This window comes from Molothrus aeneus, unplaced genomic scaffold (assembly GCF_037042795.1).
Source record: "Molothrus aeneus isolate 106 unplaced genomic scaffold, BPBGC_Maene_1.0 scaffold_34, whole genome shotgun sequence".
NCBI classification, from domain to species: Eukaryota; Metazoa; Chordata; class Aves; order Passeriformes; family Icteridae; genus Molothrus; species Molothrus aeneus.
This window is the reverse complement of record NW_027099005.1, coordinates 3,343,653-3,368,655: the sequence shown is the minus strand read 5'-3', so window position 1 is coordinate 3,368,655 and position 25,003 is coordinate 3,343,653. Positions and strand designations below refer to the sequence as shown.

Sequence of the window (25,003 nt, the reverse complement as noted above, 5' to 3'; positions counted from 1 at the left end):
CAAGTGGCAGAAAACTTCGTGGTGAACAACTTAGGACTGAACCATTAGGGGGAACAAAATGGGGTACATGGGAGAAACCATTATAACTGAGTAACACAGGAAATCTAACTTTTATGTTAAAACAAGCTTAAAACACCAACTACCACAGGCAGGGTCTGAGGGCTGGAGAGAGGGAGCTGTCAACAGGGAGGGAGAAGGCAGGAGCTATGGGAGCTTCCCCAGGCTCAGCTGTGCCAATCATCAGCTGTGCCTGCAGCTCCAGCTGGTCTCCTCTGGTCTCCAGGTGCTCTCACCTTCCAAGGGATCTGGAGGTCTTCAAGAGACACTGGTTCTTCTGAGCCAGCAGATGGAAGTTGTTCTGCAGCTCTTCCCTCGAACATCACCTGAACAAATGTGCTTATGTGGGAGGGGCTGTTGTCTTCACTCAGGGCTTGAAGGACTGAGGAGAGGAACAGAGCCATGGTCAGAACCTGGATCTGCAGGAATCCATGGAGACCTTTCTGCCAGGGCCATCCCACCCAGCTCTTGCCATGGCCACAAGAGAGGAGGGGCCAAGGGGATCAGCTGCAAGGTGCTGGCCATGAATCCCCTCACCCATGTCCCTGGAATCTCTATGTGCTCTGCCCACGCCACCCCTGGTCCACACAAGGAGCGAAGCCACCGCAGCCGGAGCAGGGATTGCAGCTCCCTGCCCAGGCACTGCAGCTCGCCCAGCCAGCCCCCGCTGACAGCCCACTGCCCTCATCATCCTCACAGAGGGCCTGGAGCTCTTCCTTCTGCCCCATCAGGAGCACCCCGGCCATCCCTGGAACACAGGCTAACCATAACTAAGGCTGCTGCAGCTGTTATCCAGTTTGCTTTATGGCTTAAATGAGGTGAGGAATTCATGGATCTTTAACTTCCGCTGGAAGGCAGGCACATGGATTCAGAGCTATCACACACTAACTGTATGGTTTTGGGGTTACTTTAATAATGGTACCCACTGTAAGGAGATTACACCAGGGGAAATTTTCTCCCAACCCTTCACCCAGCTCTTTGGGTCTGCCCCACCAGTTTTCAAAGGGCTCAGATCCACTCTAAATGCTAATGATATCATACAGTGGTTGGTGTTGCTGATAGGCCTGTTCTATTTAGCATTCAGAGATAAGGGAAGATTAACCTGGATAACCACCCTGGCACCTACCCCAGAGAGAAGGGATGCTGCTGTCCCAGAGGCTGACCCTGCCCCACAGCCCAGCTCAGAAATGAACCACCCAGACTGGGTGGGGGCTCTGGTGAAGGAGATGGGCCAGATGCTGAAGGAGCACATTTCCCCAGCTGGTGAGAAACCCTCCCCCTGCCCCAAAGAGGGAGAGTCTGATGGTGCAGCAGTGAACCCACAGATGTTACAACTGTCCAGGTTCCAGCTGAACTGCAAGGGCAGTCACAGCCAGCAGCAGTCACCCCTGTGGAAACAAGGAGGTCTAAGATGAAATCAGATCACCCAAGATAAGGGTAAAAATGGAGGCCCCTCACAACCCGCAGGGGAGCCAACGGTTGAGATCATCACTGAGTCCCTGATGTACAAAAGTCTCTGTAATCTGCACAAAGACATTGTACGACGGGGACGTGAGACTTATACAACCTGGTTACTCCGGGTCTGGGACCTTATGGGTACAGGCCTGCAAGTGGATGGTGGTGAGGCAAGGAATTTGGGACCCTTGACCCAGGACTCAGGTATGAATCAGATTTTTGTAAGGGAGCCAGGGTCCCTTTCCCTCTGGGAGCAGCTTTTATTGAGTGTCAGAGAGAGGTTTGTCCCCAGGGAGAGAATGCAGGAGCAGCACCATAGAATGTGCTGGAAGATCCTCGGGGAAGGGATCCAACAGCTGAGAGAAGTGGCAGTGTTGGAGGTACTCTTTGGGAGGGATGGACAGCATGATAATGACCCTGACAAGGTCAGGTGCACAGGGCAAATGCTGTGGAGTCTGGCAAATCTGGGGCCATCTCAATACACCACCTTCATTGCAATGATTAATGCCGATAACAACCGAGAGACGGTGGGCTCTGTCACCAACAAGCTTAGAAATTGTGAGAGTGTGATCAATGGCTCCATGCAGGCTCCTGGCTCTGCTGTGATCAAGGACCTAAAGAGGAGATGAGGTGTCGCTAGAGAGCACAACATGGCACAAGCACCAGGACTCAGATCAGAAGGCTGTATAAGAGAGATTCATTAAAGCAACAGGTTGCCTTTATAGCTTTACAAGATTATTATATTTACTTAACAAACACATACACTGCCCATTGGTCATGAAAAATAAACAAAGTTCTCAATAGGTGAAAAGGAGCCGAGTCACTCTGTGAGCCAACTAAAGTCCATATCTTGTAACTTTCTCTCTTTCTTCACGTTGCCATGCTGATAGCCTTGGTACCTTCCTCCAGAGAGATATGGGGCTTTCCTTATCTTCAGGAAGCCTTCGCTGGCTTACAGCAACAGCACAAAAATGTCTTTCCTACAAGTCCCCCTTTTTGTATTTGCCCCAAAAAAACAACTGCTAAGGACTTCTGCAGGGCTCTTGCAAAAATCCAAGCAGACAGAGGATCCATTCTTCATTCACTTACAACTGACCAACTTCTACCCAACCCACAACACACACCCTCACAGTCTTAACATTCATATACAAACAAGGCACATAAAAAATAGATCTTCAAATACCATTACAGACCTCGCAATTTCCAGATGACACATTTGTAGCAGAATGACACCTTCACCTCTAGTCAAATAACTTTCACCCACACAGAGTCAGAGACCAAGTCATCTGCCTAGTCACCACTTAGGACCAAGTAGCATCCACTCAACTTTACAACTGGTTGCTGCTATCATAATGGGCAACCAACCTAGTTGCTCAAAGTTGGAGTTCAGCTACTAATTCAACCCCTCTGCAAAGGCAACACTTCTCCCTTAGGTACATCAAATTCCCCTATTTTGGCATTGTTGGTGCCCTGCAAAAGGAAATGGTACAAGACACATTTCTCAGTACTACCAACCTCTCTGTAAGAGAATTCAAGGAAAAGAAGCAAAAGTAACACCCACTAACTTAAATTTTGTATTTTCAGGGTAAGCCTATAACTCCCTTTACTCTGTCTCGAATTACCATCTTTACCACACATTCCTTGAGGGTCCATGCTTCCATCCACCTAATAACCAATGCAATTGCCTACTCATTTTGCTTCCGCTGTAGAACCACCCATCCTGTCCTTTTCTGTGTGCTCCAAATAAGGTTTAACACAACGGGCAGAGACCCAACGAGAGCCATTTCCTGTTAAAACACATGCATATCCTCTTCTCCATGTTACTAATTCCACTGGGCCAGTCCACTTTCCCGTGAATAAATCTTTTACCCATCCATAAATATCTTTCTGAAAGTTTGGCTGTTTTGAATTCAAAGACAAAAAATTATGGAATATAGGAGACAATTCTAAGTCAGGTAAAGGATGTAGAAAGTTTAAGACATAAACAGTTTTATCTAATCTCACTTGAGGTGACTCCCTCTGCATTCCCCCTTTTTTTTTGAACCTGTTGTTTCAACACACCATGAGCACGTTCAATAATTGCTTGGCCTGTCGAATACCAGTGGAATGATCAACACCCCAGGCACGAAAAAACACTTGCAATTTCTTTGAAACATACGCCGGGCCATTATCTGATTTTACATGTGATGGAACGCCTAAGATGGAAAAGGCGTGGCAAAAATGACGAATAACACCCCGAGCTGTTTCACCTGCCAATGCTGAAGCAACCATGGCATGAGAAAAAGTGTCAATTTTAACATGAACATACTTTAGACTGCCAAATTCAGGCATTTTTGTAACATCTCTTTGCCATTCTTGCAAAGGGAGTAAGCCTCTAGGATTAGTGCTGTAATATTGTGAAACATGAGCCATATGACAATCAGGGCAAGAAGAAATAATTGACTTTGCTTCGCTGTGTGATAACTTAAATTGCTGCCGTAGTGCCTGAGCACCCTGATGAAAACACTGGTGAGATAGAACAGCTTGCTGTAACACATTAGGCACCGTTTTTACTGCTGAGGCAGCCACAAGGGAATCCACATAGGCGCTACCTTCAACAAAGAATCCAGGTAGCAATGTACAGCTATGGATATGCATAATAAAATAAGAATGCTTTCAATTACGAATAACAATCCACAATTTTATCAACATAACAAATAATGGTTTCTCCTTTACATTACACAACACAGCTTGATCCAACTGTTTCACTCAATTAGAAACATAAACAGAATCAGCAACTATATTGATGGAATTAGGAAATAAGGTAAAGGCCAAAAGTATGGCACAAAGTTCAACTAATTAAAAGACCCTTGTTGAACCATTGCTTCATATTCCCAGCAATCATTCTTCTTCCAGGCTACAGCAGTTTTTCCAGTTTTCCCTGATCTATCTGTAAAAACTGTTGCACCTTCCATTGGCACAGAAGAGCAAAATTGTTTCCCCTGAAAGGGAATCTTCTTAGTGAAATCCAAAAGAGGATGAGAAGGTAAATGATATGCTATTTGACCTGTAAAGGAAGATAAGGCAGATTGCAACTCATGATTGTTTTGAAAACACCACTCAAAATACCATTGTTGTACTGGTATGACAATAGTTACAGGAGCACGGCCTAAGATCTCATGGCAGCGTCTGCGACCTTTGATAATGATGTCTGAAAAAAGCTCATACAGGCCTGGAGCTGTTTTTCGGGACCTGAAAGATAGAAATGTCCACTCCAAAATATGCAATTTGTCTTCCCATTTATCATTCCATTGAGACTATAATCTGCATGGTATTTCATCATCTCTCAAAATAAATAATTGCACACCAAGAGAAACTCTATCCTGGTAACAAATTTAGATGTCAAGGGCAATTCAAGAACTTCTACAGCCTTTTTTGCTGCAGCAGTCAAATGTCTCTCATCGGTAGAGGAAGTTATCCCGGATAGTAAGTCATACAAAGGTTGCAGTTGATGATTGGTTATCCCCAAGTATGGCCTAAGCCAAACTATTGCACCAACTAATTTTTGTACGTCAACAGCAGTTTTAATATCAATGTCCAATTTTACAGGTTGAGGCACAATTTCTGTATTGGTGATTATCAACCCCAAATATTTCCAAGGCATCTGCCTTTGAACTTTCTCCGGGGCGATAACCAAACCAACTGGAGCGTACACATCGTCCAGCAGTTTGAGGGCATTGTGTCTTCACATGCCCCGATTCTTCACAAGCAGAACATCTGGGTGAAGACTTCATGACTTTAGCCAAAGCAGCCATTTTATGCTCAACCGAACCAACCTTTGAGCAAGCAACTACAAGATCAGACAGTGGGGGATCTCCTGCTAAAGAATCAATAATTCACCTGCAATCTTTGTTTGCGTTGTCCCAGGCTGTCTGCATAAAATTTGCCTGAGCTTATCATCTTCTACTTGCTTCTCAAGGGCTGCAGCAACCCTCTCCACAAACTGCAGCAAAGGTTCCTTCACCCCTTGCTGGATGGTAATAAACCTTGGTTTAGGAGCTGCCATTTCCATTGTTTGGAGTAAAGCACTCATGTGTGGTGTTTGTGAGGTCCCCAGGACGAGGTGAGAGATGAGAATTTGACTCCATGTTCTCAGAGGGCTGATTTATTATTTTATGACATTATATTTTATGAAAAGAAATTATATACTAAAACTATACTAAACTATAGAGAAAGGATACATCAGAAGGCTAGAAAAGAATGATGATAAAACCCCATGACTCCCCAGAGCCTTGACAGAGCTGGACCATGATTGGTCATTAAATTAAAACAATTCACATGGAACCAATCAAACATTCGCCTATTGGTAAACAATGTTCAAGCCACATTCCAAAGCAGCAAACACAGGAGCATCAATCAGATAATTATTGTTTTCCTTCCTCTCTGAGGCTTCTCAGATTCCCAGGAGAAAATCCTGGGCAAAGAGGAATTTTCAGAAAATATCATGGTGACACTCATACCCAGTTGCTGGGCCTGTGCCAGAACCAGGGGGTCCCATCTTGCCTGCAAATCCGGGTTAGAGAATGGTCCATTGCCCAGCAAGGCATCAGCTCCCACAGCGTGACGTGGATCCTGCTGGGGTAACTGCACATTGTCCAATGCTGCTCTTTCAACCATTTGTTTCCAGGTAGCTTGAAACACACCATACTGCACTGGCTGAAACAGAATCGTAGTAAGGTGAGCAATATCATAAGGTGCAAGTACATCAGCATTTAGAACACGAATCACTTGCATCACCTGCAAAGAGTTAACACCATTCTGATCTACTTTTGACTGGAGATCCCTCCATGCAAAAACCTGATGGCTATCTTCTTGTCCCGAATTAGGAACAGCTTTGAAAACAGGAAAAGCCACAGGCCCACCAGAAGCAGCAGAAGCCATCTCCATCCTTTTAGGTGCACCTATTTTCTCTAACAAATTCCAATCTCCCACTTCAGCTGCTTTCATTCTCACATGCTCCCAGAATTGCAAAGAGTGTCAAGGAGTCACAGCCACCTGGCAGGGAGGCAGAGTCCAAGAAACAGCAGGCCTGGATCTGCTCCGAGGTCTAACAGAAACAGATTCCTGTGTCTTTTTGGGTGCACTTATAACCAGCAGTTCACCGTCAGAACTATCACTATAGAAAGAAGGACGCAATGTTAAAAATTGCTTGTGTTCAACCAGTTCAGGAGGGAGGGGCAGGCCAGATGGCTCAGCTGGGGCTGGAGTGGAGGCAGAGGACTCGAAGGAGGGCAGAGGAGGGGTGGACGGCTCAAGGGAAAGCTGGGGCTGGTGGGGAGCAACTGATCCACGGGAGGGTGAGAGGGGAGCAGGGGAGCAAACGGCCCAGGGAGAGACAGAAGGGCCAATGACCCAGCCTGTTTTTCACTTGGCTTCTTCTGGAACTTCATTTTGGCTAATTACTGTGCAGGCACAAGATACTTTGGTTTGGTGCTCAGTTCAACCAACTGCTGAGCAGTTTAACACAGGTTTAACATACACTCAACAGTCTGTTGGAGATGAGTACCAAGGAGCAGTCTCAGCCTGCCGTTTGATTCTCACGATAGCAAACCCTGGGGGAACCGCCACAGCAACTGCAGCAGGCTCTTCAGGGGGAGATACATGGACAGGCTCAGCCTCAATTTCCTCCTGTTCCTCTACTTCCGTTTCTTGCTCTAATTCCTCTTCCTCCAATTCCTCCCCTCTATCTTGTTCTGCTTTCCGTTCCTTTGTTATAAATGATCAATCAAAAAGCCAAATTTATCAAAATGCGAAAAGATTTTATTTTTTTTTTTCCATGACCAAAATATGGTCCTCAAAAACCCCAGAGCCAAAGAGAAAGTGTCGAGCCCGGGGTCGGCGCTGGGTGAACCTGGATCTGACCTCTATCGCATCAGACCTTCCCCTGTTCACGAGCACCACTTCTTGCGGGGCTGTTTTATACAGTTTGTTATGCCTGAGGCAGAGCAGTCCCGATTTCTTTTGTAACTGCATATTCAAGACAGTTTCTTTCACTGTGCAGAGCTGGACAATCGCTGTTTCCTGGTCAATAGCCGGCGTTAATTGCGTCCGGGGAAGTCGTCTATTCAGATGTATTTTTCTGGCAACTTCTGCTATCTCGATCCATTGTATCAGTTGGGCAATGATCGTCCTCAGCGTCTTACAATCGCCCGGGATAGCAGCAATCATCGCGCTGGACACGTCTATTCATAAGTTAACTGGGTATTGTTCTCCTGCTGCCTTCAGGAACCTTGAGATTCCAAGTAGACGTCTGCCTCTGGGCTGCTTGTGGTCAGAGACTCGTTTGGATTTCACAGTCTTATAAAATACGTTCTCTCTATAAGCATGAATTATTCCATAACATATATTACACCTTCAACGCCTCATACAACAGTCTCCAGGTAGCAGCCAAATCAACAACTGTCTTATACCCCTTAGATATCTCTTCCCATAGTCTCTTCCCAACCTTTTTCCATGCCCGGACACTAAAGGCAGTGTCGGCATCATCTTCAAAGTCCTGTGGTTTACACCATGTCAGTAAACTACCAAGAGCATAATCAGAAGCTTGAACATTTTTCCTTTTCAATGAAGCCTTCCATGTGGACAAAACAGCCTTTTCCTCATGTAATAAATTATTTCCCATTATTTTTCCCAGTCACTTACCTCGAATCAGACGTCTGAATTAGGTCCGGACCTCCGCAGCATCCTTGCTGCCTTCACTCGTTTTTAGGGTACCTTTCAACTTTTTCTCTTTTTTGTCTTTCCTTTTTTGCAGTCCTGTTGCAATCATGGCAGGGCCACCAGATGCCGATATAGGGCACGACACAGCACAAAGTACCACGACTCCATCAGAAGGGTGCAAGAGAGATTTATTATAGCAACATGTTGCTGTTATACTCTTTCAAGATATTTACATTTACTGAACAGACACATTCACTGCCCATTGGTCATAAGAAAGAAACAAAGTTCTCAGTAGGTGACCAAGGAGCCATGTCACTCTGAGAGCCAACTAAAGTCCCTATCTTCTAACTCTCTCTCTTTCTCCATGGTGTCATGGTGATAGCCTTGGTACCTTCCTCCAGAGAGATACGGGGCTTTCCTTATCTTCAGGAAGCCTTCGCTGGCTCACAAGAACAGCACAAACATATGTTTCCTACAATGAGAGAGATGAAGGAGGAGGTGAGGAAGATCAGTTTGGCACCAGTGCAGGTTACAGGCCCCAAAGTCAGAGCCCAACATCCCCCAGCTAGAGAGAGAGGGTACACCCAATGAGCCAACCTGTAGTTCTTCCTGCGTGACCATGGGGAAAACATGGGAAGGTGGGATGGGAAATCCACTTCTCTACTGGCAGCATGGGTGCATCAGCTCAAGGAGGGAAACACTAACTGAGGGAGTTCCACTAAAGTGAAGGTAGCCCCAACCTCCCATGACCGAGCTGCCAGGTGTGATCTGTCAGATCCCCTTGAAGGAACCTCTACCATGTATGCCCAGGAAAGAAATAATAACCAGGGCTAGGGGGGTCCTGCCTCTAGCCAGGGAGAGGCACAGCAAAACCGGATTTTCTGGATGGTGTGGATCCAATGGCCTGGCACATCAGAGCCACAAAAATACAACGCCTTAGTTGATACTGGTGTGCAGTGTACCCTAATGCCATGGGGACATGGTGGGGCAGAACCTGTTTCCATTGCTGGGGTGACGGGGGGATCACAGCAATTGACCCTGCTGGGAGCCCAGGTGAGCCTGACTGGGAAGGAGTGGCAGAAACATCCTATTGTGACTGGCCCAGAGGCCCCGTGTATTCTGGGCATAGACTTCTTCCAGAATGGCTTCACAAACACCCCAAGGGACTCGGGTGGGCTTTTGGAATAGCTGCGGTAGAGGCAGAGGGCATTAATCAGTTGAACACCTTGCCTGGACTATCAGTAAACTCATCTGCAGTAGGAGTCCTGAGGGTGGAAGAGAAATGAGTACCAATTGTCACCTCGACGGTGCACCACTGGCAGTGTTGAACAAATTGAGATGCCGTGATCTGTAGCAGGCTCCGAGCCTGCTAGGGCTCCGTGGAGGGAAGAGGCTTAAAGATAGGAAAATGCCAAGTCATGGTGAAATAGCAACGAATTGAGATGCCGTGATCCCCATCCACAGAATGATCCGTGAGCTGGAGAGCCAAGGGGTGCTCAGCAAATCAGACTCACTCTTCAACAGCCCCATCTGGCCTGTGCACAATCTGACAGAGAATGGAGATTGACTGTGGGCTATCGTGACTTGAATGAAGTGACTCCACCGCTGAGCGCTGCTGTGCCGGACATGCTGGAACTCCAGTACGAGCTGGAGTCCAAGGCAGCAAAGTGCTTTGCCACTATAGACATTGCTAACGTGTTTGTCTCCATTCCTCTGGCAGCAGAATGCAGGCCTCAGTTTGCTTTCACCTGGAGGGGCGTGCAGTACACCTGGAACCGACTGCCCCAGGGGTGGAAGCACAGCCCCACCATCTGCCATGGACTGATCCAGGCTGCGCTGGAAAAGGGTGAGGCTCCAGAACACCTGCAGTACATCAAGGACATCATTGTGTGGGGGAACACTGCAATGGAAGTGTTTGAGAAAGGAGAGAGGATCATCCAGATTCTGCTGGAAGCTGGCTTCACCATCAAGAAGAGCAAAGTCAAAGGACCGCCCGAGAGATCCAGCTTCTGGGAGTGAAGTGGCAAGATGGATGGCGTCAGATTCCCACTGAGGTCTTCAGTAAGATCACAACAATGTCCTCACTGACCAGCAAGAAGGAAACACAAGCTTTCTTAGCCATAGGTTTTTGGAGAATGCACATTCCTGAGTACAGCCAGATTGTGAGCCCTCTCCACCAGGTCACCTGCAAGAAGAACGAATTCCACTGGGGCCCTGAACAGCAACCAGCCTTTGCTCAGATCAAGCAGGAGATCGCTCATGCAGTAGCCCTTGGCCCAGCCAGGACAGGAGCAGAGGTGAAGAACGTGCTCTACTCTGCAGCCAGGAACAATAGCTTGTCCTGGAGCCTTTGGCAGAAGGTGCCTGGGGAGACTCAAGGCCGATCACTGGGATTCTGGAGCCGAAGTTACAGAGGATCCAAAGCCAACTACACTCCCACTGAGAAGGAAATCTTGGCTGCCTATGAAGGAGTTCAAGGGACCTCGGAGGTGATTGGCACAAAAGCACAACTCCTCCTGGCACCCTGACTACCGGTGCTGGGGTGGATGTTTAAAAGAAAGGTTCTCTGTACCCACCACACCACTGACACCACATGGGGCAAATAGATTGCTCTGATCACACAGCGTGCCTGTATTGGAAACCTGAATCGCCTTGGGATTTTGGAGATAAATACAAACTGGCTGGAAGGTGAAAACTTTGGTCTCACTGACAAAGAGGAGCAGGTACAAGTGACACGGGCTGAGGAAGCTCCACCGTACAACCAACTACCAGCAGAGCAAACACGCTACGCTCTTTTCACTGTTGGTTCCTGTCGCATTGTAGGGATGAACTGGAAATGGAAAGCAGCTGTATGGAGCCCCACAGGACAGATTGCACAAGCTATCAAAGGAGAAGGTGGATCAAGTCAATTTACTGAACTCGAAACCATTCAGATGGCCCTGGACATTGCTGAAAGAGAGAAGGGGCCAAAACGATACCTTTTATATTGATTCATGGATGATAGCCAGTGATCTGTGAGGTTGGCTGGAAAGGTGGAAAAAGTCCAACTGGCAGCATAGAGGAAAATCAATCTGGGCTGCTGATGAATGGAAAGACATTGCCACTCAGGTAGAAGAGCTACCTGTGAAAGTCTGCCACGGAGATGCCCATGTCCCCAAGAGTCGGGCTAGTGAGGAACACTAAAACAACGAGCAGGTAGGTCAGGCTGCAAAGATAGAGGTGCCAAAGATAGACTTAGATTGGCAACATACGGGGGAGTTGTTCCCAGCTCAATGGGCCCATGATGCCTCAGGTCATCAGGGCAGAGATGCCACCTGTAAGTGGCCATGAGACCGAGGGGTGGATCTAACCATGGACAGTATTTCTCAGGTTATCCATGACTGTGAGACGTCTGCTGCCATCAAGCAGGCCCAGCAGGTGAAGCCCCTGTGGTACGGTGGGCGGTGGTGCAAGTACAAGTATGGGGAGGCCTGGCAGATTGACTCCATCCCACTGCCCCAGACACGCCAGGGCAAGCGCTACATGCTGACCATGGTGGAAGCCGCCACGGGATGGCTGGAGACCGACCCTGTGCCTCACACCACTGCCCAGAACACCATCCTGGGCCTGGAAAAGCAAGTCCTGTGGACACATGGTGGGGGAGGATCTTCATCCACTCGTCCCAGGTGTCCATGGGGTTGGGTTTCTTACCTACATACGGGTGGTCGTTTGGTGACAGGGGGACTCCCACCAGACATGTTAAGAGCGGACTGTCTACGCTTCCAATGGCCATGCAAAGATTGTCTTGCTTTAATGACTTCACCAAAGTGACCCAGATGTTTTGTTTTGGCTGAGGGACGATCCAGCCAGTGGTCACTTGGATACAGATGAGGGCGCTGATAAAGACGATGACAACGATGGCACTGGTTCTGCTATGGGGTGCCCTGGAGGGTGTGACAGAAAGAATCATACTTCTTTCCCACTGGGTAGTTTTCACTTGTGTATGATAAAAACACACATTAGTGGACTTATTTTAAGACATTCTTAAATATTTTTAAGTTCCTCCTATAGTTCTTACCAACTCCTCCCAATCATGCCCTTCTCTTTTGTTAAGGGAAGTTTGAGGGAGGGAAAAAGGAGCAGTTTCAAGAGGGGAAAGAGGGAGGGGGTAGGGATAAAAGGTCACTGGTAGAGGGATGGTGGAAAAGGCAGGAGTGTGTCTGCATTTGAGATTGACATGGATGTTATCGGTGGGATGTATCTACGTGTGATGAGTGTCCTTGCCACAATGTTTGGATATATGAATTTCTTTTTTCTTCATCTCCAAGAGAAAGCTGCTTCTGTGGCATGGTGGGAAGGGGATCTGACTTTGTGTTCATTCGAGGGGTCATCGTCAGATCTGTGGTCTACTGATAAATCTTCTGGGAATCCACCGGGGTCCTGTATCTGTAGAAACACAAGCATATCCTCTCCCCCACATAATGAGAGGGTATGGCCCTTCAATAATTTTAGATTCATGATTCTGGTCAAGTACTGGAGGTCTTTCTTTGAGGTGTGTGTACATGTTGTTATGAAAGTGCCTTAAGATAGGGGGTTTGGTTCTTTTTGTGAGCAATTCATGAAATTCATAGCATAAAGTACTTTGCACAGTCTGTCTTGTATAGAGAGAGCCAGGGGCTATTTACAAATCACAAACGGGACAGGGGGGCTGAGGAACGTGCCTTGAGCTGTTTTATTTTCCAGCATCAGTCTCATTACATGGTTATGACAATGGGAAGATGCCAGCAGCTCGTGTCCTCGGCAGTAGACAAAGAACGCAATGTTACAACTTACTTGAAAAGTTTTTTGACCAATCCCACAAAGCAAAAGCATATTGACAGTAGTTCTATCCAACCACGATAAGCACAGGTACCTTTGGTTAAAACAATGCTTGCCTATTTTGGATACAATACCTGCTTGGAAGCCTTAAAACACAATGCACAGAGCTCCATTATTAAGCTTCAAATTTCCTAATATCTTGATAGAAAAACTTTTCTGTAGCTTAGAGACTTTTTCTAGACAAGCGTTAATACACAGACCATTGTTCTATTTGTCCTTGCTTTTCTACTTTTTAAATAATTTTTCTGCTGACCAATCTCATGGCTACTGCTTAGCTCTAATCACAGTCCTGCTGTCTCTGAGGCCTGCCTTTTGCAGCTTCCCCAAAAACCCTCTGATTTTGTGGATTCCCACACTGAACACATGTTCAGCTATTTTAAATCAAATGCTCACTTGATGTAGATAGTACTAAACATGGCACACTGCAAAATAGAGCTGCTATAGATTTTTTGCTGTTAGCACATGGGCACAGGTGTGAGGATTTTGAAGGAATGTGTTGTATGAATCTCTCTGGCCAGTCTACATCCATTCACAGGAAACTCAAACAACTACAAGACAACATGAAGGAATTGACTCTGAATGATTGGGGCGTGGATGAATGGTTTGAGGGATGGGGAAGAACTGGATGATTGAAAGATCCCTTAAAGGGAGCTTTGTTATTACTAGTAGTTATTATTATATTGCTTTGAGCTATTCCATGCATAGTGATATTGGTGACCCACTTGGTAGAAAATACAGTGAAAAGGGTTTGGCTGGTGCAAGAAGAAGAAGGGGGAGTTGTAGCAATGTATCTGAACAACTTAGGCCACACTGTGCACCAGCCATATCGCTTGTAGTTATTCTTATCAGAGCCCTCTGGAATTCACCAAGGTTACTAAGACATAAACTGTGCTAAATGAAGAAAGAAAATGCTGAGAAACAGAATACCAAGAGCACAAGAACTAGATAACAGAGGGCTGTGAACCACCTGGACTGTAACCAATCACATACCCAGAGAAGTGAGTGCAGAACACAAGGACAAGAGAGAGGCACCAATGAAGAGATGCGTGATCGGTGTATGCAGTAGAGTTAGAATGCATAAATAAGTGCATAATGTAAACAATTAATGGCTTCAGCTTAATCATATTGGTTAGTTGTATGGGAGTCCTGTTTTCCCACCAAGGGTGCCTGGGAAGGAGGGATGGTTCTTTTCCATAAAAAGGAAAGCACTGAGGCAGGAGCAGGAGACAAGTGACCCTTGCAGGCCTGGGGCCTCATGGCCTCCTTGTCCCTGCTCAGCAGCCTGGCAGGGGCCGCCCCATGCTCCTGCCCTTGGCATTGCACATCCCCACATGCCACTGCCCGTCCCGGCAAGAGCCCTGAGCAAGGAGGGAGGGACAGGATCTGCCTGGCCAGGCCCTGGGGCTCAGGCCTTGGCCCCTGGCATTCCTCAAACACATCCAGCTTTGCTCAGCACCAGAGACACCTTGGCCTTGTTTGTCCCCAGCTGTCATCACTGCCTGCAGTGTTCTGCTCTAACTGGAACCTGGGGACACTTTCTCAGTTCTGTTCCTCAGTGGAACCCATTAAAACTTCAAGAAATTTCAGAGTTTTAATTTGAGTTCTTGAGAAGTTTTTTGAGCACTCTCTCAGGGACTGAGTCTGATGTAAACAACACCAAATCCCCAAGAGGCTCATTAAAGTCCTTGTGCTGTTTCTGTGCTGCTGAGCTTTAAAGGAACAGCTCTTCCCAGGGCCAGCTCCTCTCCCAGCCCAGCAGGGCTGAGGGCTCTGCCTGCAGGCACTGAGGGCACAGGAGCCAGGCAGAGACAGGCTGAAGGCAATCAGGATTGGGAAGACATTGAGCTGAGACTTCACCTGGGGAAAGATCTTCACAGCCCTGTGCATGGTGAGTGTGTGGGTGCAGGGCAATGTCCCCTGTGCTCCTGGAGGGATCTCCTGAAGCCAGCACACCCCAGAGCCTGGGGGATGTGTCAGGAGGACTCTCCCAGTTTCTCTGTGGCACAGGAGGAGCAGGAGGAGCAGGAGGAGCAGGAGGAGGAGGGGAAGGATGTGCTGCAGAGCGGGGCTGCCCTGGGCACCGTCGGAGGGACAGGACAGGGCAGGACGGCTCCTGCTGCCAGGGATGGCTGCAGGGGCTGAAGCTGGGGCTGCAGCCAGGGCTGCCCAGGGCTGTCCTGCAGAGCAGCTCCTGCAGCCCTCAGGGCTCTTGGCCAGCCCAGGGCATGTGCCACCTGCCAGGGGCAGCTCTCAGCCTGCCTGGCAGCTCCCCATGGACGCTGCAGGGGAGAAGTTCCAGGTGCAAGGAGCCACCCCCATCAGGGCAGATTCCTCCTGCTCTGGAGATGGTGCTGCATGGCCAGGGCTGCTCTCAGCTTTCTCCTAAAGGGAAGGCAAAGGGGCTGCCAGCTTTGGCTGTGTCCCTGAGCCTCCTGCACTGTCAGCCTGGGCATCAGCAGATGGGCCTCAGATCTCCCTCAGAAAGTGCCTCCTCAGCCTCCTCTCCCTACAGACAGCAGCAGCAGCACCTTGGCTTGCAGCATCTCTGTTTGTCTGGCCTGCCCTTAAGGCCCTGCTGCCAGGGAGATGCCCCTGGGCAGTGCCCTGTGCTGGGAGGGGTCTGCAGGGCAGAGCTGAGCCCCCAGGGCTGGGCTGGGCTCTGGCAGCACTGGCAGGGACAGGGCTTGGATAGAGAGAAACAGCTCCCAGCAGGCACAACTCCAGGCAGCAGAGAGCCAGAGCAACCCTTGGTATCCATTCTTGTTCAGGTGCACTGGGAAGAGAGCAGGGCTTAGAGACACTAACTGTGAAACAGGAGTCTTTAGAAACTCCACTTTTTTTTCAAGCATGTTTAAAGTTTGATCACCCAGAGCTAGAGGGAGGTGTCATGGGCAAAGGGCACCTGGCTGGAGATCAGCAGGTCTGACTGCCCTGAGACACAGGGAGCCCTGTTTTCCTTCTGGGCTTCCCCAGGGTTCAGGCTGAGAGCAATGCTGAAGATGAATCAGTAACTCAGGAGCATAAACCCAAGCTCAAAAATAAAAATGTTGAGTGAAGCTCTCCGACAGGTAGAGAAGTAGTTTTGAGGGAATTCCTAAAATAACCCCATAGGATTGACTCAAAGAGCTTGTCAGTGTCTTCTTTCAACAGTCCACCATGCCCAGAGTGAAGGAATGTCCAACAGCAGCTCCATCAGGCACTTCCTCCTGCTGGCATTGGCAGACACGCGGCAGCTGCAGCTCCTGCACTTCTGCCTCTTGCTGGGCATCTCCCTGGCTGCCCTCCTGGGCAACGGCCTCATCATCAGTGCCGTAGCCTGCGGCCACCACCTGCACACGCCCATGTTCTTCTTCCTGCTCAACCTGGCCCTCAGCGACCTGGGCTCCATCTGCACCACTGTCCCCAAAGCCATGCACAATTCCCTCTGGGACACCAGCACCATCTCCTACTCAGCATGTGCTGCACAGGTGTTTCTGTTTGTGTTTTTCATTTCAGCAGAGTATTTCCTCCTGACCATCATGTGCTACGACCGCTACGTGTCCATCTGCAAACCCCTGCACTACGGGACCCTCCTGGGCAGCAGAGCTTGTGCCCACATGGCAGCAGCTGCCTGGGCCAGTGCCTTTCCCATTGCTCTGCTGCACACAGCCAGTGCATTTTCCCTCCCCCTGTGCCATGGCAATGCCCTGGGCCAGTTCTTCTGTGAAATCCCACAGATCCTTAAGCTCTCCTGCTCACACTCCAACTTCAGAAAAATTGGGATTTCATTGCTTGGTGTCTGTTTAGGATTTGGCTGTTTTGTGTTCATTTTTTTCTCCTATGTGCAGATCTTCAGGGCTGTGCTGAGGATCCCCTGTGAGCAGGGACGGCACAAAGCCTTTTCCACCTGCCTCCCTCACCTGGCTGTGGTCTCCCTCTTCCTCAGCACCTCATTTTTTGCCTACCTGAAGCCCCCCTCCATCTCCTCCCCATCCCTGGATCTGGCCCTGTCAGTTCTGTACTCGGTGGTGCCCCCAGTCCTGAACCCCCTCCTCTACAGCCTGAGGAACCAGGAGCTCAAGGCTGCAGTGTGGAGACTGATGACTGGACAGTTTCAGAAATATTAAACTGCTGGCCAGTTTCTGTAAGTCACTTGTAATAAATTTTGTCTTTGATAATACTTGGATTTGGTATTCGATTTGTTCTTTTCTTTCTTTTGTCTTAGTCTTTTAATCTTGTCTACAAAAATGGCATTGTTTGTGTCATATTCCATTTGTTTTTCTCTACCTTTGCTGTGACCTCAGACTGTGTCCATGAGGACCTCTGCTCTCAGTGATTTTAAGTGACCTAAACCATCTCCCAGCAAAGTCTTCCCTGGCAATTCCCCTTTTGCTGCCTTCCCTGGAGCTGCAGCAGCAATGTCTGTGTGCAGAGCTGGGGGCATGTCATGGGTGGCACAGCAGCTCTGCTCCTGCTGGCCACACCATTCCTGATCCAGGCCAGGAGCCACTGGCCTTCTTGCCCACCGGGGCACACTGCTGGCTCATGTCCAGCCTGCTGTCCATCAGTGCCCCAGGTCCCTTTCTGCCTGGCCGCTCTCCAGCCACTCTGTCCCCAGCCTGTAGCGCTGCAGGGGTTGTTGTGGCCAAAGTGCAGGAGCCAGCACTTGGTCTTGTTCAACCTCACCTTGTTGGATTTGGGCCCTGGATCCAGCCTGCCCAGGTCCCTCTGCAGAGCCCTCCTACCCTCCAGCAGATCCACACTCACACCCAGCTTGGTGTCATCTGCAAATTTGCTGATGCTGGACTCAGTCCCCTCATGCAGATCATCAGTGCAGACATTGAAATCCACGCTGGCTGGCTCTGATCCCTGGGCCATCCTGTGGGTGCCCTGTGATGGCACTCAAGGTGATCTGTTCCATAACCTTGCCGGGCACCCAGGTCAGGCTGACAGGCCTGGAGTTCCCCAGCTCCTCCTTCCAGCCCTTCTTGGGGATGGGCTCACATTGGCACCTCCAGTGCTCTGGGACCTCCCTGCTGAGCCAGCACTGATGGTAAATGATGGAGAGCAGCTTGGGGAGCTCATCCACAGCTCCCTCATCCCCCTGGGATGGATCCCATCTGCTCCCAGAGACACCTGTGAGCATCTGAGTGGCTCAGCAGGTCCCCAGCTGCTTCCTCCTGGATTACAGGGGGGCTGTTCTGCTCCCTGTGCCCATCTACAGCTCAGGAGAACACTTGTCCTGAGGACAAGCTGTCTTATTGTTGAAAATTGAGATACACAAGGTGTTAAGCAGCTCAGCCTTTTCCTTATCTTTATTTACTCTGTTCCCCACTGCATCCACTCTCAAGTAGAGGTTCTCCTTATTCCTCCTTTTGCTATTAGTTTATTTATAAAAACTTTTCTTTATTACTTTTTACAGAAGTGGCCAGGTGAAGCTCTAATTGAGCTTTCATCTCTCTACTTTTCTTTCTGCATGACCCAACAACATCCTTAAACACTTCCTGAGCTGCCTGACCTACTTTTTCTGAGTTCCCACAAAAAGCTCATGCCCAGCCAGGACAGTCATTTTCCTCTCTGGTTAAACTTTGGCACAGAGTCTGCTCCTTCCCCTTTAAGATTCCTTTCTTGAGGTGTGTCCATCCTTCCTGGACACCTTTGTTTTTAACGTCTGCTTCCCTTTAAAAAATCAGGACCTGATTCAGTACTCTCCAAATCTGCATCCTGAATAGGCCAAGGTCTGCCCTTTCTGATTCCAGGGTAGACGTTTTGTTGATGCCCTTCCTTCTTTCACAGGATATTGAAAACTCGATTATTTCATGGTGGCTGTGCCCCAGGCAGCCTCCAACCACCACATCTCCCACCAGCCCTTCTCTGTTTGTGAACAGCAGCAGACAGAGCTTTCCTTGGGAGTGGGATTGTTACCAAAAATTCAGTAAAATAAAAACTCCTTAACACCAATGTAGCATTAAGAAGCAGCATTCTTTATTTGGCCAGATGCACAGGGGGATAGCTCCTCCCAAAGCTGTGCATGCTGAGTACAGGAAAGTTTCTGTTTACATTCTGTATTTTGCACACATATTCATTGATTGTCCCAGACTAAACATACATATGTGTGGAGTTGGCCCAGCTGTGACTCAGACTCAACTGGATTTTACCCCAAAAGCACTGAGCGTGAGCTTCAAGCCCTGAGAATCATTTGTTTATCTTGGGGTGAGCTTGAGAGTTCCCCCAGAAGCCTTTGGTGTTGTTATGCTAAGCTGTCCCAGTTCTGCTCCCCTATTGGTTACCTGTTTGCCCTAGATGGTTGTTGTTCTAGAGTGTTCCACCCCCAAGTGTATATATTGTTGTTTCCCCTTTGTCTCAGGTCTTTGGATCTTGTCCCTCCTACTGTGGTCATCTTCTCCACATTTGTTGTTTTTCACCCTGTTATTAATGTTCTTTTTAGACAACTCCATCGAATCCACTCCTTTTCATTTTCGCCACCCTCGCCCTGAAGTCAGGGAACCAGAGAGGTTTGTCGCGGCTGCATTCACTGTGATGCATATGATAATCATTTCCCCAAAATCATTAACTCATTTCCCCTCCCCTTTATCCATGCGTTCTTCTGTCCTAGGGGTCTCTGGTGGTCCCTGGTGCTCGTGGACCCCAATGTTCCAGTGGGCCTGGCTGAGCTGGCAGGACACTGAGGCTGGTGAATTTCAGTTCCCCTTCTCACACAATGGGCATTGTGTGGTTTCCATAGGCCTGGGGTTTTGAAGAACAAGCATTGTGTGTGCTCACCTGGTGATGTCTCTGTGACATCACAGAGCCAGCTGTGACATCACAGGGCAGAGGACTGACGTCACAGAGCAGACTATGACATCACAGTGTTGACTGTGACATCAGAAACCAGCTGTGTGACATTAGAAAATGGGTTGTGACATCACAGAGCAGGCTGTGACATCACAGGGGGAGGGGTGGCTGTGTGACATCACAGGAGGGCTGTGTGGCTTCACAGAGTGGGTTGTGGCATCAAAGACCAGCATAGCGATATCAGAGAATAAGCTATGACATCACAGAGCAGGCTGTGACATCACAGGAGGGCTGTGTGAGGTCACTGGGTTGGTCACTCTGCCCCTGACCCCACTCACAGTTTCCCCCGAGAAGTCCAAAGCTGTTCATGCCCAGCAGGGTCCCTGTCCCCTGGTATCCCCCTGGTCCACCTGGAGCTGCAGCCTCCCCCAAGGATGTTCCACAGGATCCACCCCAAAACCTGACTCAGGGACAAGGGGCCGGGCTGTGTGACCAGGACATCAAGGACGGGGATTATCCAGGTCACTGTGGCCTGGGTTGGGTTGCCCAGGGCAGGAAAGATGTCTGGCAGCTGGAGCAGGGTCTGGGAAGGGCCTCCAAGGTGGGGCTGGAGCCCTTGGGCTGTGAGCAGAGGCTGAGGGAGCTGGGCTTGTCTAGCCCAGAGCAGGGAAGGCTGAGGGGCTCCTCATCCCAGCCTGGCAGTGCCAGCGAGGAGGGGATGGAGAACTCAGAGCCAGGCTCTTCACTGGGGAGCCTGGGGGGAGACAAAAGCCAATGGGTGGAAAGGGAAAAAGAGGGGAGATCAGCCAGGACAGGAGGAGATGAAATGAGTCAGGCTGGTTTCAGCATTTCCTCAACACCAAAAGCAGCCTGACCCCATTCTCCATCCACCACTGACAACTTTGCAAATCAGGAATTGTTCAGACTGTATTGCCTCCATTCCCAGATGGGCATCCTGATAGAAGAAGATAAGTGTGTTTATATCTATCACAGAACCATATTTTTCTAAAATTAATTTTAGTATGGAAATCACTTGTGGATGGTGGACATGTCAGAGGCTGCTGGGACATTGCTCATGGCTCAGGGAAGAGCGTGATTGTTACTGAATTGTGTCCTGTTCAACCATGAAGAGAAACTTCCTGTGCCTCTGAGTCCCACCAGTTCCTGACCCCCAAAGGACACAAACCTGGTGAGTTCTGGTTCCCACTCCAGCGGTGGCACCTGCACCTCCCTCCATCCCCACAGCAGAGCTCCCTTGTCCCAGAAAGTCCCTGGCAATGCAGGGATGAAGGAAACAGGGCAGGCTGTGGGGATCAGGGGCAGGGCACAGCCAGGGATTTGGGGTGGTTGTGAGCCCAGGGCAGGACCCGGCCCTTGGCCTTGGTGAACCTCATCCCATTGTCCTGGGCCCATGGCTCCAGCCTGGCCAGATCCCTCTGCAGAGCTTCCTGCCCTCCAGCACAGCCACACTGCCACCCAGCTTGGGCTCACCTGGGAACTGACTGAGGGTGCCCTCCATGGCCTTGTCCAGATCAGCAATAAAGTGATTTCACTGACCTGGCCCCAATCCTGAGCCCTGAGGACACCCCTGGATGTGACTCCATTCCTCAGCTGCTCTGAGTGCCAGGGGTTGGATGGGGGAAATGGTGGGGAGTGGGTAGGGACAAAGTCTGATTGATTGTCAGCCATGGAGGGTCTTAATTTTCATATCTGTTCAAACTGCATTAGGAGGGGCTGGGGATCAATATCAAATGGGGATTGCTGATAGCAATCTATAAACAGGGAAAGAAAACTAAATAGGACAAAGCAATTCTCTCTTCATTCTTTTCAATTTAGTAGATTCAGTTTGAATACACATCTGAAATATCTCTAATTAACCACAAAAGAATTCAAGACTTGAATTATTCCCATGGGCTTGTCTTGTTTGGGTGTTTTGAATAAATATTTATGAGCCTTTGTCACTGAATTCCTGAACTGAAGAGCTCAAGAAAGAAGAGGCCTCTGAAAAAGTAAAGTTCATCACCAACCTCCAAGGTGCTGAGGATCCATCCTGATCAGAGCAGGAATGAGCAGAAATGGGCACAGCTTTGTGGCTGGCCCAGCTCTGGGATGGGCCCTGGGCCTGGAGCAGGAGCAGCTCTCGAGGGCCCCAAGGCCGGGGCTCTTGTGCTGCCCTGGGCAGATGGGATGGCAGCAGGGGCTGCAGAGCTCTCAGCATCTCCTGCAGAGGAGAGCAGGGCAGCCAGGGAGCCTCCTTTCCCTTGGCCAGGCACCTTCCCCCATGGTGGGGCTGAGTCCTGTGGCAGCTGCAGCTGCTGCTGTGCCCTTGCCAGGGGCTGAGGCCGTGGGGCAGTGCCCAGAGCAGCCTGGCCTGAGCAGAGCTGTGGGGCCAGAGCCGGCTGGGCTGGGCTGGGCTCAGAGAGGCCCTTGGTGCTGCCCAGAGCTCAGGGCAGCTGGCAGAGCTTGCAGGGAGCTGGGCTGGGCTCAGACAGCCTGGCCCAGAAACCATCAGTGTCCATCTCAGCCTGGCTGAGTGTGCAGGGGCCAAGAAGAGCAGCCCAGGCTCTGCAAGTTCTCTGGGTGGGAGCTGAGCTTGTGAGCCCCTGAGCCCTGCCCAGTGCTGGGGCTGCACCTCCAGCTCCAGAGGAGATGGGACAGATGGGAGCAGAGACAAATCATTCCTGCTGCATTCTTTCTTGTGTTTGCCTTTACAGGTGACCTGGATCCATATGTAGAGGAGGTGTTTTGTGTCAGATAACACCGATAGAGTGAGAAGAATAATATTATGTAACTGAAAATATTATTTCATGCATAATACACAATGAGGAAATAAAGACTCAAATGATCAGGAGAGCATCTGAATTTTTCAGAGGAGGAGAGACTCATTGATGTTCCAGTAGTCAAACCTGTTCAAATTCTTTCCTCAGGGCTTCCTTGAGATGAGAGGTGACCACCAGAAGCCAAGGCCAGCCAGAGCTCTCTGTCCTGGCAGCTTTTGTCTGGGAGAATCTTGCAGATAGGGAATTTTTCAGGGGGAGTATCAATTTTGGCTGTGGGCACCTGGAAAGGTGGGTGGTTCTTTTCCATAGTGCTGTTTCACACTGGCCCCTTGGAACCATGCAGCCCAACAGTGCCACAATGATTGCCTTGATTCCATGGGGTCCGCACAGTGTCACAATGGCCCCTTGGTTCCTTGATGCCCTAAATTTTTTTTGGTACCATGATCTCCACATGAAGGAAAGCACAGAGCCCCAGTGTTTCAGGGGCTGATGAACAGCAGCCACCAGAGGCCAAGGCCAGCCTGAGCTGTCTGTTCTGGCAGATTTCATCTAGGAGCAACCAAATAAATATCTTGGATTCTGTATCTCAGATTTACAGAATTTTGGGAACAGAATCCTGATTTTAGACATGAGCACCTGGAGGAGAAGGCCAGTTCATTCCCACAGGAAGGAAAGCCCAGAGCCCCAGTGTTTCAGGGGCACATGGGGAACAGACCCTCAACATGCCAAGGGCAGTTCAGCCAGTCAGGCCAAGCCAACCAGACCTGTTCCCTGTTCCCTTGGATCCACAGGGCCCCACAGTTTCAAAATGCTGGTGTCACATTAGATCCTTGGCTACACGAGGCTCTGCTGTGTCACACTGGCCTCTTGCTTCCATTGGGCTCTGCAGTGTCACAATGGTCCCTTGCTTCCATGAGGCCTTGCAGTGTCAAAACGGTTTCCTTGGTTCCATGGAGCTGCACAATGGCACAATGGCCTCCTTGGTTTCATGAGGCTGCAGAGTGTCACAATGGCCTCTTGGTTCTTTTGGGTTCCTCAGGATCCCAGTGGCCCCTTGGCTGCATGAGGCCCAGCTGTGTCACACTGGCCCCTTGCTTCCATTGGGCCCTGTAGTATCACAATTGTCCCCCCTTGCTTCCATGAGGCCCAGCAGTGTCACAGTGCTCCCCTTGGTACCGCTGTATCACAATGGACCCTTGTTCAATGAGACCCTGCCATGTCAAAATGGTGTCCTGTATTTCATGGGGTGTCACAACCTCACAATGGACCTTTGGTTCCATGAGTCCCACACTGTTCCAAGAATCCTTAGCTCCATGGGGCCCTGTAGGGTCACAATGGTCCCTTGGTTCCATGGTGCCACACAGGGCCACAATTGTCCTTTGGCCCAACAGGGCCTCATAGTGTCACAATGGACTCCTTGATTCCATGGAGACACAAAGTGCCACAGGTGCCCTTTGGTTTCACCAGGCCTCAAAGTGTGAAAATGGCCTCCATGGTTTCATGCAGCCATGCTGTGTCAAAATGGACCTGTGGTTCCATGATGCTCCATAGTGTCACAATGGCCTCCTTGGTTCTGCACTTTAAGAATGCCCCCTTGGTCCCATGGAGCCCCACAGTGTCACTATTGTGCCCTTGGTTCCATGAGGCCTTGCTGTGTCACAATGGCCTCCTTGGTTCCATGATGTCCCGTAGCATAGCAATGGTCTCCTCGGTTCCACAGTGTCAGAATGGCCCCTTTGTCCCATGGAGCCCCACAGTGTCACTGTTGTCCCCTTGATTTCATGAGGCCCTCTAGAGTCACAATGGTTCCTCGGTTCCAATGGGTTCTGAAGGTTCCTAATGGTCTCCATGGTTCCATGAGGCCCTGCAATCTCCCAATGGACCCTTGGTGCCAAGGGCCCCGCAGTGTCACAAGGCTGCCTTAGTTCCACAAGGCCCTGCAGTGTCATGGTGGCCCCTTGGCTCCATGAGGCAAAGCAGAATCAGAATGGCCCCTTGGTTCCATGGAGCACCACAGTGTCACCATGGTCCCACTGGTTCCACAGGGCCCCACAGTGTAACAATGGACCTTTGGTTCCATGGGGTTCCTCAGTGTCTCAGTGGCCCCTTGGCTCCATGTGGCCCCGCTGTGTCACAGTGCCAGGTGGTTCCATGAGGCCCCACAGTGTCCAAATGGTCTCCTTGGTTCTGGGAAGCCCCACAGAGCCACAAGGGACCCTTGGTTCCAGGAGGCCTTGCTGTGTCACAGTGGACATTTGGTTCCAGGAGCTTTCACACTGTCAACAATGGTCTGAACACTGCAGTGTCACCATGGATCCTTTGTTCCATGAGGTTCCAGAGCATAACATGATCCCCTTGATTCCAGAAGGTTCTGCAGTGTC

The 25,003-nt window shown here is 49.6% G+C and overlaps 2 protein-coding genes across 2 annotated transcripts in view; one reads left to right on the top strand and one right to left on the bottom strand.

Annotated features, from left to right (window-relative positions):
• The window catches only part of LOC136570481 (olfactory receptor 14A16-like), a 223,271-nt gene that overhangs the window by 59,673 nt on the left and 138,595 nt on the right, over positions 1–25,003 (bottom strand). The window lies entirely within an intron of this gene.
• LOC136570409 (olfactory receptor 14C36-like) lies at positions 11,563–17,174 on the top strand. Its single transcript, XM_066570887.1, has 2 exons — positions 11,563–11,845; positions 16,219–17,174. Exons 1-2 carry the CDS (start codon positions 11,563–11,565, stop codon positions 17,172–17,174), a joined length of 1,239 nt encoding a protein of 412 aa, XP_066426984.1.